At 40.2% G+C, this 13,658-nt stretch overlaps 1 protein-coding gene across 2 annotated transcripts; it reads left to right on the top strand.

Annotated features, from left to right (window-relative positions):
- The first annotated feature begins 1,742 nt into the window (after positions 1–1,742).
- LOC146664954 (kinesin-like protein KIF23) lies at positions 1,743–12,925 on the top strand. 2 transcript variants are annotated; one of them, XM_085412327.1, is made up of 12 exons: positions 1,743–2,137; positions 2,386–2,452; positions 3,146–3,305; positions 5,018–5,182; positions 5,288–5,454; positions 5,533–5,706; positions 5,943–6,182; positions 7,144–7,377; positions 8,755–8,843; positions 9,455–9,524; positions 9,626–9,696; positions 9,793–12,925. In XM_085412327.1, the coding sequence occupies exons 1-12, from the start codon at positions 2,124–2,126 to the stop codon at positions 9,806–9,808; spliced, it is 1,467 nt and encodes a 488-aa protein (XP_085268453.1). In that variant the 5' UTR covers positions 1,743–2,123; the 3' UTR covers positions 9,809–12,925. The 2 variants fall into 2 exon arrangements, with proteins under 2 accessions (XP_085268453.1, XP_085268454.1); XM_085412328.1 differs by having other exon boundaries at positions 1,750–2,137; positions 3,118–3,305; positions 9,793–12,924.
- Positions 12,926–13,658: the final 733 nt, after the last annotated feature.

The raw sequence follows: 13,658 nt of genomic DNA, 5'->3' as shown, positions 1-13,658 counted from the left end.
GGGTTTTTGTAATCCAGTAGGGAGGGAGACAGAAATACACAATGTTTGGTCAATGATTAGAAGGATGAATGGTATAAAAAGGGAGTATGGATATCCAATCTTGAGAGATGGAAAGGCAACAGCATTAAAAGATGAGGAAAAAGCAAAACCTTTGTTAAAATCCATAGTTCAGGCAATGCTAGTGGAGAAGGGCGAAGTGGAAGAGAAATGACAACCATAGAGAATAAGGATTTACTGAAACAAGTAGAAGATACAGATGGTTTATTAAATATTACTTTTACAAAGTCAGAATTGAATCGAGTTCTTCGGAAATCCAAATTATAAGCACCGAAAAAAGATCAGGTTTGCTATATCATGATAAACCATCTTAGTGAGTCAGCTAAAGATCTTTTGTTAGAGTTATATAACAGAGTTTGGGAGGGTGGGAAACTGCCGCAAAGCCGGAAGGAGGCAGTGGTTGTGCCCATAGGTAAGCCAAGAAACGATGGTAAAAATCCAGGAAATTGCAGACCTATAGCTTTAATATTTAACGCCTGTAAAATAAATGTGCAGTTGATAAGACAAAGACAATATTTTTTTCTACAAGGAAAAGAGTTGGTGAGGAAGCCAAGCTAAAGTAATATGGTGAAGAGTTAGAAAGAACAAGTAAATTTAAGTTTCTGGGATTGTGGCTGGATATAACATGGGCTGTACACATTCAGAAAATAGTGGATAAATGCAGAAAGGTATTAAATATAATGAGATGTTTAGTTGGGGTGGACTGGGGAGCGGATTGGAAGTCTTTGAGGGCCATACACACTGGGTTGATTAGATCAGTGTTAGATTATGGATGTGTAGCATATAATTTCGTGGCTGACACAAGTCTTTTAAAGTTAGACTTCAGTCAGTATCAGGCACTAAGACTCTGCACAGGTGCATTTAAAACAACCTCAACAGCAGCTTTACAGGTAGAGATGGGTGAGATGCCACTAGGAATCAGAAGAAAACAGCTAACACTCAATTACTGGGCAAATCTACAGGGACATGGACAGGATCACCCAACACAAGAGGTACTGAAACCTTGCTGGGAGGAAGGGCATTTAGTTTAAACTCACATACAGGTTTACATTGACCAGTATTATAATTATGTACAAATATATACAGATGCATCGAAGAATACAGCCAGTCAAACCAGTGTTGTTCTGGAGTTTAAAGTCAAAATAGGGAAAAGGATCAATGATGGACTGTCGGAGAAGGAGACTGGAGAAATGCTCACAATTCTGTTAGCTGTTCAGTGGATAGAAGACACGAGGCTGTTACAATCAGTCATTTGTTCAGACTCAAGCTCGTCATTGGCCAGTTTACAGTGTAGCCACTCGGAAAGTAGAGCAGATGTTCTAACAGGAATTCAGGAAACACTTTACATAATACAAATGATGGGATTTACAGCTGTCTTTTTATGGATTACGGCTCACTGTGGAGTAAAAGCAAATGAAATGGCAAATAGAGCTGCGAAGGAAACCACAAAACATGGGGTAGTTGACCTGGTTATTAACTTCTGTAAGACAGAGATAAAGAGTATTGTAAGGCAAGAAATGAAGAAAAGATGGGAAAACAGTGGGAGGGGGAAAGGAGGGGACTCTCCTATAAAATTTAGCGGAGAGTAGGAGAAATGAGAACCACAGGAAGGAGTAGGAGAAAGGAGGTGGTACATATCGTGGTCATATCGAGAATAAGACATACTGGTTTGAACACTACACTGTTCATGATAGGGAAACATAATACAGGGAAATGTGACTACTGTGGAGAAGAGGAAACTAGAGAACATGTTATATTGTCAGAAGTATCAGGTGGAGAAAAGACAACTGACCCGAAACCTCAGACACATAAAAATGAAGCTAGATCTTATTGATTTACTGCAAATGGTCTCAAGAAGTGAAAGTTATCAGGCCTTAATTCAGTTTTTAAAAGAAAGTAAATTGTTTGGGAGGATTTGAGGGTTTTTTTGGTGGCGGTAATGCATCCTTCAGTTGTTTGCCAACCGCCAATCAAATTTAAAAGAAGAAGAAGAGGCGTCGAGGTGGAGGAACGATTTAAAACTAGACAAATAGAAACGGTGAATTCAGCATAGGTACCACGTAACAATGACGAGAGAAGTGTAAGTATAGGTTTATATTATATATGTTGCAGGCAGGCTATATTGTTTGTGTGTATTACCCTGTCACTAAATGGTGAATTTAAGTTTAAGGAGTTAACAACGGACGCTGACGCTCTGCTTTACTGTTAGCAGGGGGCTAATTAGCCATCTAGCAAGTGGCTTTGTTAAGCCATTATAAAGTAATTAATTGTTAACGCTTACGCTTCTGTTTGAATTGTGAATGACTTTGTATTTATTTACTTTTACAGGAAGGTTAAAACCCCCAGCAGGCCTCCTCCAAAAAAACCCTCCAGCAACCAGACGGACCCAGTTGGGGTGAGTGTCCCTGAATTCTTAAAGAAGGTCAACTTGGCAGACAGCACAGATGTGAATCTCATACATTCCACTGGGTGGGAAAAAAATTCCAGTAAGGGAATGTTTAAACCTAGAGTGGAGTAATTTACTGACAGAGTGAAAATTCTTCTGGACAGTTTCTCTTCAACCTGAATGTGAGCCCACAGTTTCGTTCTGCAGCCATCAGTTTTCTTCCTCAAAGGCAACAGATTTAGACTTTTTCATCTGGAAGAGTTTTATTGAGAGGAGTGCCACCTGACTGCCATCTAACTGAGGTTTTAAACTTTAAGACAGCAGTGAAACCTGCTATGATGTATGGTTTGGAGACAGTGGCACTGACAAAAAAGATGGGAGGCAGTGCTGGAGGTGGCAGAGTTAAAGATGTTAAGATTTTCATTGAAACTGACCAGAATGGCCAAGAATAGAAATGAGTATCAGACAAACAGCTCGGCTTGAGCTGTTTGGAAGCTCCAAAATAACCCACCGGTTTAAAAATGACTTCGATGGAGAGGGAAAAGTTAGAATGGTTGTCTGTGTCGATCCCAAGACTGATGACTATGAGGAAACCCTGGTAACTTGACCCTGCCCTCTTACTTTGTGTCTTTTTAATTAACCCGAAATTTTATTTATTTATTTATTTTTTCCAGACATAAAGGAAATGCTCTGTTTGTGTAGCTTTTGGTGCAGTTTGCAGAGATGATGCAAGTGGAGGAAGTGGCCAGGCCAGCGGACAGACCAATCTGTAGCGCTACTCCAGGCCGTCATCATAGAAACCAGGCATTCAAAGATGAGCTGTCTCACAGATTGGAAGAACGCAGTGGCCCAATAATTCCTGGTAAAAAAAATTAATACTGTGCTTAAGTTTTTATTTATTTATTTATTTATTTAACACCCTGGGGCGACCGTGGTTCAGGGGGTTAGGAAGCATATCTGTAACCGGAAGGTTGCCGGTTCGATTCCCGGCCTCTCTGTTGTGGTCGTTGTGTCCTTGGGCAAGACACTTTACCCTCATGCCTACTGGTGTTGGCCAGAGGGGCCGATGGTGCGATATGGCAACCTCGCTTCTGTCAGTCTGCCCCAGGGCAGCTGTGGCTACAACTGTAGCTTGCCTCCACCAGTGTGTGAATGCGAGAGTGAATGAATAGTGGCATTGTAAAGCACTTTGGGTGCCTTGAAAAGCGCTATATAAATCCAATCCATTATTATTATTAATCAAGTGATTAGCCTAAATTTAGGCGCACTGAAGTTTTACACTCAACCTTTTAAACACCAAGTGTATAATGAGGGTTTTTCCACTTCTGGTAATTGTTGTTATATTTAATAATCCACTGGACACATTTTTGTGTGCTTCCAAATTCAGATTATATAGCACCTTTCAAGACAAAGATCACAAAGTGCTTCACACAGAAATGTAGGACTGCTTTCTTGCGTTTGTGCAGTATCTCTAAAATTAGAAATCTCCTCTGTCAGAGTGATGCTGAAAAGTTACTTCATGCATTTATTACTATGACTCTTGTAATTCATTATCAACTTGTCCCAAAAGCTCCCTGAAAAGCCTTCAGTTGATCCAGAACAGCGAGAGTGCCAACAGCATCTCAGAAGAGGGCATATTTGCTTTTGTGGAACCAGCTCCCAGTTTGAATTTGAAACACCCTCTTTCTGCTTTTAGGATTAGGCTTAAAACTTTCTTATAGTTTGGTATTCATCAGATGACTGTAAACTGTCCATTAATTATGCGGCTTGTTTATGCTGCAATACGTCTTGGCTGCTGTGGGCTTCTTCACTAACCTCTTTTCACTCTCTTCCACAGCACATCTTTTATGCTGTCTTCCTCCCCTCATCCCCTCATTCCTATTCCTATTAAATGGAAGTTTTTCTTCCCACTGTCATCGGTTGCTTGTGAATTGTATATTAAATGGCCAGAAATGTCAGGATAATGCATCATTTCTCTGAAATTACAACAATGATTTAGCTGATACTTCAAAATAACAGCCCAAATAAGATGGCTGCACAGTGGCAGCTTTTACATGGACTTTTCATTTTCATTTTATCATCTCAAGGAGAATTGTAGTTGGAGGTGGCTGTAGCTCAGGAGGAAGAGCAGGCCATCTGCTAATCGCAAAGCTGGTGATTCGAACCCTGGCTGCTTCAGTCTGGATGCCAAATATCCTTGGGGAAGATACTTTGAGCGCTCAGTGTACAAAAGCGCGATATAAGAAACAGTCCATTTACCATAGTTAACTGTAGCAACATTTAAAGTATTATTCAGCCTTGTATTCACAATTTTAGAAAACTCGGGCATCAACTTACTATGTGTAAAGGTTTAATTTGAAAATGAGAGAATGCATTATTTTTCAAGAAGTTCTTTGGAAACACAAAACATGCAAATTACCGGACAAGCCAAACTCTTGCAAACGTAATTTCCATTAAAATTAAACACAATTAATCTGAACTACTATTGTGTAAATGTTTTAACAGTATTGTGTGTGATGATTATTAACAACCACACAATTGCTTTAAGGACTTGTGATTCCTTGTCTTCTGTAGACATGCCTGCTGCTGCTGCAAACACTCTGATCCTCAGTCTCCCATCTCTACCCTCCTGTGAGCTGACTGACCCACATGATGACATCACGCTGCCCAGGCTGATTGAAGCCCTGGAGAACAGGCAGAGGATCAAGCAGATGCTGATTGAGGACTACAGTAAAAGAGGTGTCTGTTCTCATTTTAGCTCACCTGATACTTTTTGGCTTTGAAAGATCCGTTTTTGAATAGTGTTCTTTCTCTTGGCTCACATTTCTCTTGATGTTATTTCAGCCAACATGATGAAGCCTGTGCTCCAAGAACTGGATACCAGCCTAATTTCCAAAGACAACTTTATTCAGGAACAAAACGGCAAACTGATAGAGAAAGACAAAATCATCCAAGGCAACAAGGCAGAGATTGAACGTTTAGAGAAGAAAACAAAGATGCAAGAACACAAGGTGGGAGACTAATCCATTCACGCTGCAGATTTAAAGGTTGTCACTTTTTTTTCTTTAATATTAATGTCTCTGTTTCAGATTGACATCCTGCAGAAAACAACTAAAATCTTTGAAGATGACAAGCGCTCGCTGCAGCATGAGCTGGAAACCAGAGAGCAGAGGCTTCAGAGAGAGCTGTCAGAGAAGAGACGCATGGAGCAGCGCATGCATGGCGTGATCTCGGACACCCAGTTCAAGTGGGAGAAAGAATGTGTGAGTTTCAAATATCTTTTTTTCCTTTTATTCAACAATGTATAGATTTCCAATAAAGACCACAAACAAAAAAAGACCTACTTTGAAATGTGTGTAAAATTTAGATCTTGCTATCAGTTTTGCAAACAGCCCTTGTTGGTCATTGTTTTAGTCTTTATAGTGGAAGCTAATTTGTCTTATTCAAGCAACTTGGATAATATTGCATTTGAACATTTTGCAATATCCTCACTGTGCAGGAGAGACGTGTTAATGCACTGCAGCTTGAGATGCAAAATAAGCTGTGGGTGAAAGACGAAAAGCTGAAGCAGCTCAAGGCCATCGTGACAGAGAGCAAGACTCCAGGTCGCCCTGAACCTCCACCCCGTCAGACGCAGCCACAGCCTCTACCACAACCACAGCATCAGCCCCGTTCTCAGCGACCCTCCAAAGAGGACCGCCTACCGCCAAAGAGATCAGCATCACCCTCACCTGTCCCTGTATGTTGTGTTTAAAAACCATAATGATGAATGTTTTTAAGGGTGTTGAATGGTATTCTGCCCATTCAAAGTTAAATTCTACTGCACTCGTCTCTCTTAATCTACTAACATCACTAATCCCAGTGCCACAGCAGCAGGCAGGTTATAATAAACGCCTCATGCATATGATCATGTAGTCCTTCAGCAATTAAGTACCACTGTGAAACTGAGGAAATTACATTCCTGGTGAATGTGTAAGAGTTATTTTGATGCTGTAGATTTCTCAGTAGGTTGTTCTAAATTTATTGGTCTGAATCTATAGTTTTAAAAATCAAAGATACTGAATTTACAACAAATAAGACAAACTGTAAAATGAATTATGTTGCAGATAAATTTGCATCAACTCACAGAACATTTTAGCTCAGCTTAAGTAAATATACATTTCAGTGTTCATGTTTTTCACCAGGTATGGGGAAAAACATGAACTTTGTACTTTGTGAACCCAAGGCTCACCTGCCCCGTCCCCAGCAGAAGTACCTTTTTGTCTGTGGCTAGATCTGCATGTGAGGAGCAGGCAGCTCAGGACAGCATGCAGGGTTACAGTTCCCCTAGTACACCCACAAGAACACCCACAAGACCCCAGGCCTCAACGGGCACTTCAGTCAGCCGGGCCAGGAGGAGAGCTGTGTGCTTGAGCAGAGTGGATGAGAGAGACTGCTTCCCTTCCCCTTCATTTCATGTAGACCTAATTGAAAGAAGATACAGGGTCAGTGAGTTAGCTAAAGGCAGCAGCATGAGGTTGTAATGTGTCAGGATTTTGGCTCCTACAAGTTTAGGGTGTGGGGTACCCTGCCCCCCAAAATGTATAAGTTTTATGATTTGTTTTGTCAAGCTTTGTAATGCTTTGTCAAGTTCTGTGTTTTTGTTCACTCTGTTTGTGGGATTTTTCCCTTTTTAAATCATTTCCCATTGATCTGTTCAGACGACAACACCAGTACGCCTGCTGCACCGTTGTTCCCGCTCTGCTGGTGGGGAGAAGTGGGTGGACCATAAGCCATCGTCTAGCATGGACTTGGGCACAGTTTTGCAGCCGGTCATCCCCAACGCCATCCAGGTGTCTGCACCCAGCGAGAAGGCTCTGTCCAAGTGTGACAGATACGTGCTAACGCACCAAGAAGTTGCCTCCGACGGCGAGATACAGACCAAACTTATAAAGGTCAAGTATGCAGCACAGCATATTACTGATATTCAGAATGATATATTTGGTTACACTTCCTTACTCATGCAGACATTTATATTAGCAAGTTTCAGTGTTGGGAAGGTTACTTTTAAAATGTATTCCATTACAGAATACAGAATACATGCCCCAAAATGTATTCTGTAACGTATTCCGTTACGTTACTCAATGGCAGTAACGTATTCTGAATACTTTGGATTACTTAATATATTATCATGCTTTTTACAACAACGTGAATGTACTATTGCTGTGTGATTTATTACTGTTACTGAAGGTCCGCGTCTCCGAACTGTAGTAAAGGGACCTCTGACTAATACGGCGGGGTCCCTGTCGGCTCGTAGCCGAAAAATAGCTTTACTTTGTTGTGTGGGTCAACTTTTCTTGCGAGAGACAGAGAGAGGCGTTGAAAGGCTGCTCCAACGGAACTTATTGTTTCGGAGGAAAACACGAACACGGTGTACAGTCGAGTCTTAATAGCTTACTTACAACTGGGCTCGTCAGGCACTCTTCTTGGCTGCAGTGGTTATTATTATATTTACATGCTTCCAGCTCCCGTTTTTCCTCGATGACAACTCGTACCTTTCCACTCGCCTTTTTCTCCCTCCTCGCGCTCACAGACCCATAACGTGTGTGGCAGTCCATTCTCCCTGCAACACGGACTACACTGCCCATGATGCTACATTCTTTAGAGCTATGCTTGTAGCATTCTGCCTGTTAGCTTAGCACAACAACAACAACAACAACGAAAAGGCCTCTCTCACCCAGGAAACACACAGTCGCAGAGAGAGAGAGAGCATCGCCCTGTAACCATGGCAACCGTAACGCTGCCGCCTGGGACAACAGAACGTAGCTGTCAAACAAAACCCAAACAGTCCTGACCCGCGACAAAATGAAACAGGAAAGTACTGCAGTGTAATCCATTTATTTCAACAAAGTAACTGTATTCTAAATACCACCTTTTTAAACGGTAACTGTAACGGAATACAGTTACTCGTATTTTGTATTTTAAATACGTAACGGCGGTACATGTATTCCGTTACTCCCCAACACTGGCAAGTTTTCAGCAAACCAGCAGCATATTTGCCAACTTGAGTTTGAGTCAGTGTGGTTTTGTAACTGTTTGTTTTACACTTTGCTCGAATAAGTTTGTCCGTTTTAAGAAGTGAATTTAAATAATTTCTATAAAGTGGTTCTCAATGTTCTGTTGCATGATTGTAGTAGCGTGCATGCTTATCCTTAGAAAGGAAACTCTTGTGATGGTTGAATTACTGATCACAAGAAGGGCTTCGCACTGTATTAAATATTAAATAACAAAGATATCTAATGGTGGTTCTTTTTGGGGTTTTTTTTCTTTAGGGCGATGTCATCAAAACGAGAGGAGGGGGGCAAGCTGTCCAGTTCACTGACATTGAGACACTGAAACAGGAGCTCACTACAGTCCCAAGGTAATAATTTATAATTATAAAAATGTCTTGAATTTGCACCCTAAAAAAATGTTTAACATTTTTAGATGTGTTACCTGACCATATAATGTTCCATATGGTGAACTGGATTTCTGGATACTGCCACATTATCAAAAAACAGATAATACTTTTCTTCTTCTTAATAGAAAATAAGACTTAACCACCAAGTTTATTTCCATTCTGGAATGTTATAATCGTTGTGTTGCTGAGGTTTAAATATATTTCACTCTGTAATAACAGGATAACAAAAAAAACTAGGGTTTGCTTTCTGTGCTGGGATTGTTCTAGAGTACGTCTTTGACTGAGATCAACTTGATAGCTCAGTTGAGCAAAAACTCATCTCTTATTCTATTTAATTCATAACAGCAGGACACAGCATCGGACATTTTGATTATCTTATTTCACTACTGCTGTGAATTTTGTAAAAAAACAAACAAACTAGTATTGTTAATATTGTTATTGTTGCTAATATTGTTAATAATTGTACATGCATTACCTAACGTGCCTCCTGAGTCTTACATTTTCTTAAGTTGTTAAATATGATTCCAAGCTGCTGAAGGTGTGCTAATGTTTTTACGTATCAATCTCTGAAGGCGGAAGAGGAAGTCTTCAGAAGGCGTGTCAGCCAGTGGAGATAGAGCTTTGACTGATGTGGAGACGAGGGTAAGCTGATTAAAAAATTCTCCTTCTAGTATCAGAATCAGGCTGAGCTATTCAGAACACTTGCAAATAGATTTAGGTCCTAATCTTTTCCCTCTTCGCAGTGCTCTGTGGCTGTGGCGATGAGGGCTGGATCAAACTTGGGACCTGGGTTGGAGCATCATGCAGTCACCAAGTAAGCTGTCAACTTTCTGCATCGCCTCTGAGTAAAGTGTTGTTTTCAGCAGAATACATAACTACAGATTGTGATTCACTCGGTTTTCTGTTACAGGCGCAGAAAACCCTAAAAGCTGCTAACAGATCAACAGTGACCACTCCCCTTTATCCTCACCTGGCTGTTGTGCAATAATAAAAATAATATTAATAAAAAAAATGTATTTAAAAGAGCCTTTCAAGACACCCAAGCACACTTAACAATAGAATAAAACACATAAACTGAGGGAGAGAACAAGTGTTTCTTACATCTGGGGCTAGAGAGTTCCACAGCCTGGGTGCAGAGCAACTGAAAGCTCTTTTCCCCATAGTGCTGAGATTGAAAGAAGGCACAGCAAGCTGGATAGAAGAGGTAGTGCTTAACAGGTCAGAAAGGTAAGCTGGTAGGAGGGGGTTCTTGTAATAATCCGGAGTTTTGAACCAGTTGAAGCTTATGGAGGAATTTTTGGGGGAGACCATGCAAGAGAGAATTGCAATAGTCAATGCGGGAAGTAACGAGAATGGGCGTAGACTGGGTGGAAAGAAGGACGTAATCGGTTAATGTGGATGGAAATAGGCAGAACAAGTGAGATTACTGATGTGAGATTTCTAGGATAGTGAACTGTCTAGGATGACACCAATGCTCTTAACCTGAGTTGAAGGGAAAACTGTGGAGTCATCAATAGTGAGTGAGAAATGATTTGGCTTCAAAAGGTTATGTTGGAGCCAAGTCCAGGCCAATATTTTACTCAGTTACATCATGCCATATTTAAGTATTTGTCATGATCTTTAAGTTTTTATTATAATCTTGATCATTTTAGGTTATAATGTAATATGCTGTGCTCCATAAATTAATCCTGCTTTGTTAGTCTGTTGTTGTTGTAAAGTGTTGGTGGATGTCGTAAAGGGGGTGTGTATTTGACCGCATGCGGAGGGGTGTGGGTAAAAGGTTAGGTAAGCAAGCAGGACGTGGAGCAACAGTTTTCTGACCGTCGCTGTTTTAATGTCATTTTTTGTTGTAACACAAAGGGAATATAAACGGAGCTCCCACCAGAGGCATTTGTTTTGTACCTTTCGATTTGTAAGGAAAATAAATGTTTTGCCCCTTTTTTCCTTCGCCTCGTTTTTTGCTACCGGAAGGCATCCAAGAGACTTAACGAGTCAGAAACTTTACGTTCTGCAGAAGCGGCAAAGAAGGACCGAAGGTTGCCGCTATAGGTTAGATTTAGTGCCAATAAGGAGGATTTCAGTTTTATCCTCATTGAGTTTAAGAAAATTAGAGCTGAACCAGGATTTTAATTCGGATAGGCATTCTCCAAGGGAAGAAGGTGGGAGGGAGGAGGAATCAGGCCTGCAGGAGAGATAGAACTAGATGTCATTAGCAAAACAGGTAAACTGAAGATCAAATTTGATTCCCTAGAGGGAGGATGTATATTATGAAGAGAAGATGGCCTAGACTGACCTTCAATGCTTAGAGGTCAATGGTAAACCATGGAGCAGAACACGCGAAGGAAACTGGGTTTTTACAGCAACTAGAGAATCAAGGACATTGAGTAAACAATTATTATAATTATGGATGGGAATTTAACGCGTTAATAGCGATCAATTAATTCGAAAAATAACGTGTTAAAAAATTTACGCATTTAATCGTACTTTGCATTCCAAGCAAAGGGGAACTTTTGTCAATGCACGATTTTACAGCTACAAAAATGAAGAATCAGAAGATAGCACGTTACTACGACTGATCGGAGGCAAATGTCATTTAAAAAGACTACCCGACGGAAGCTTTGATAAAAGCGTGGTTTTGTGCAAAATGCAAAAAAGAGTTTGCATACCACCAAAGCACTTCAACCTTACGGTATCATCTAAATGCGTAACATGTTGCAACAAGCACAGAAACTGTGGGAGCTGTTAGCGCTAGCTTTCTGCCTGCTTTCTGCCACCTGCATCACACCATGGACCAGCCTTGAGACCCTGTTGCAGGAACAGTGTGACGATGCCACCACAAAGAGCCGCCTCCTCTCTTCATTGTCTTCAGACTGTGATTCAGATGAGGAAGCCCTGTGTAACAGGGCCCTGAGTTTCTACAGAGCAGAATCATCCATCAGTGAGACAGACTTTCCACGCTGCAGTGGTGTTCCAGTCAAGCAGCAACCCACCCAAAGCTGTATGTCCTGGCCCGGAAGTACTTCATTAGTCCTGCCATTTCTGTCCCACGTGAGAGACTGTTCTCACCTGCAGATCACATAGTAACAAAAATAGAGCTGCCTTGAGCTCTAAAAATGTGAACAGGCTAGTTTGTCTAAGTAACTGGCTGAAAGAGACGGACAGTAAATAAGCATGGAGGTATTGTGAGTCCAATGGGTTTGTTATTTTTTGCAATAAAATGTTTGATGATCACCGTGTTTTAGCCTAATATACAAAATAATGTTGGCTAAGGTTACTCAGAGTTTAAAGGTGAAGCTGGTCAAATAAACTTTTATGTTTCTGCCTTATTTTTTAAGAAGAAAAGCTGCACTTTATGTTGAAATTGTTATTATTATTATTATTATTCTTTTTTAAAGACAATACCATTTTGAAAATGTACTTAAAGTACTTAAAATGGCACTTTGCCCAATTTTGGCCAGGGATATTTTTTTTCTCTGTTTTGCATTGAAATGCAGTTTAAATGCTTTTTTCATGTCCATTTCATCCATTGTATTTACCAACATCAAGAAGTCACAAGCAAAGATAGACCACACCACAGTTTAAATAAGGAAAGTTTATTGATGAAAATTATTTATTAAACAAATAAACATAACAATTTTTTCACACGGTCATAATAGAGGTCATAATGAAGCAGTTCATTTTATTTGGTTGATTCAAGCTGCTCTTCATATTTTTGGCCACCAGATGTCACCAGAGAGGACTGTTGAAAGGCTTCGAGGAATGAAGCGTTTCAATGCTTCAGAAAGCTTCATTTGGCCATCACTACAGTAGCACCAGCGTTCCTGCTTGAGTGAAGTGAAGGCTTCAGGCTAAATGCTTTTCATGTTTTTATATAAATATGCAGAAGAGAATATACCTAAGTCACCAAAGCTTGTTTTGGCATATAACTTTATCTGTTCACTCAGATATATGCATCTTTAGTTACTGTGGCTCTACAGCTAAAAAAAAAAAACTGTTTGCACATATGTTAATCTGCACACAAGTTATTGTAAACCTGCCCTGTAATGATTTTTGTCTCCTGTATACAATTTGTCTGATTTGGTGAAATTAACTGAGCTTCAAGTTTGGAAAAAGTGAGTTTCTGTCTTCATTTTACTCCTTTCTCACTTTTCTTCACTAGATGGCAGCACAGGAACGCAAGACAATTATAAATCCTCAGTCACTGGGTGGATGACTGCAAGCAGGCCTCTAGTACTGCACTATTCTGTAGGCATGAGAACAATACACCACGCAAAGAGGATCATATTTTTTTTTTTATGTAAACAAATTTTAGACCTTGTTTTTGTTTGTTTGTATTAAAGAATCACTGACAGGCAGGTATGTTGAAACAAATGTATATCTCACAATTATAAAATGAGATTTAATGTTAAGCGAGTGCACTGGGTGGCCGGAGTAGTGCAACATTCTATCATACAAATACACTTAGATTTTAGTTTGCTGAGACTGCTTTTCTGTGCTTAATAAGATGCTCATTATATTAAATAGGGCACCGACATCATGTGGTTCCATTGTGGAAAAATTAATTGAGCATCGAAAACAAGCTGATTTTCTGAGAATTATTTCAAGACACACAAAGTGCCTCATGACCTTGAACACTGTTTATCATAAGGTTTATCATCTTCACACTCTTTTCACACAAAGAAATAACTTCTTACAATACGGCCATAGAAGTCAAATTTCCACTTCAACATCTGTACGGTTGTACATTTGGCAGCCTCCTCCCCAAAATCAGTATTC

This window comes from Rhamphochromis longiceps, linkage group LG7 (assembly GCF_057381845.1).
Source record: "Rhamphochromis longiceps isolate RC_006_pf linkage group LG7, R_longiceps_female_GT1.1, whole genome shotgun sequence".
Taxonomy (NCBI): domain Eukaryota; kingdom Metazoa; phylum Chordata; class Actinopteri; order Cichliformes; family Cichlidae; genus Rhamphochromis; species Rhamphochromis longiceps.
Note: the sequence above shows the minus strand (reverse complement) of the source record. Positions and strands in the feature narration are given on the sequence as shown.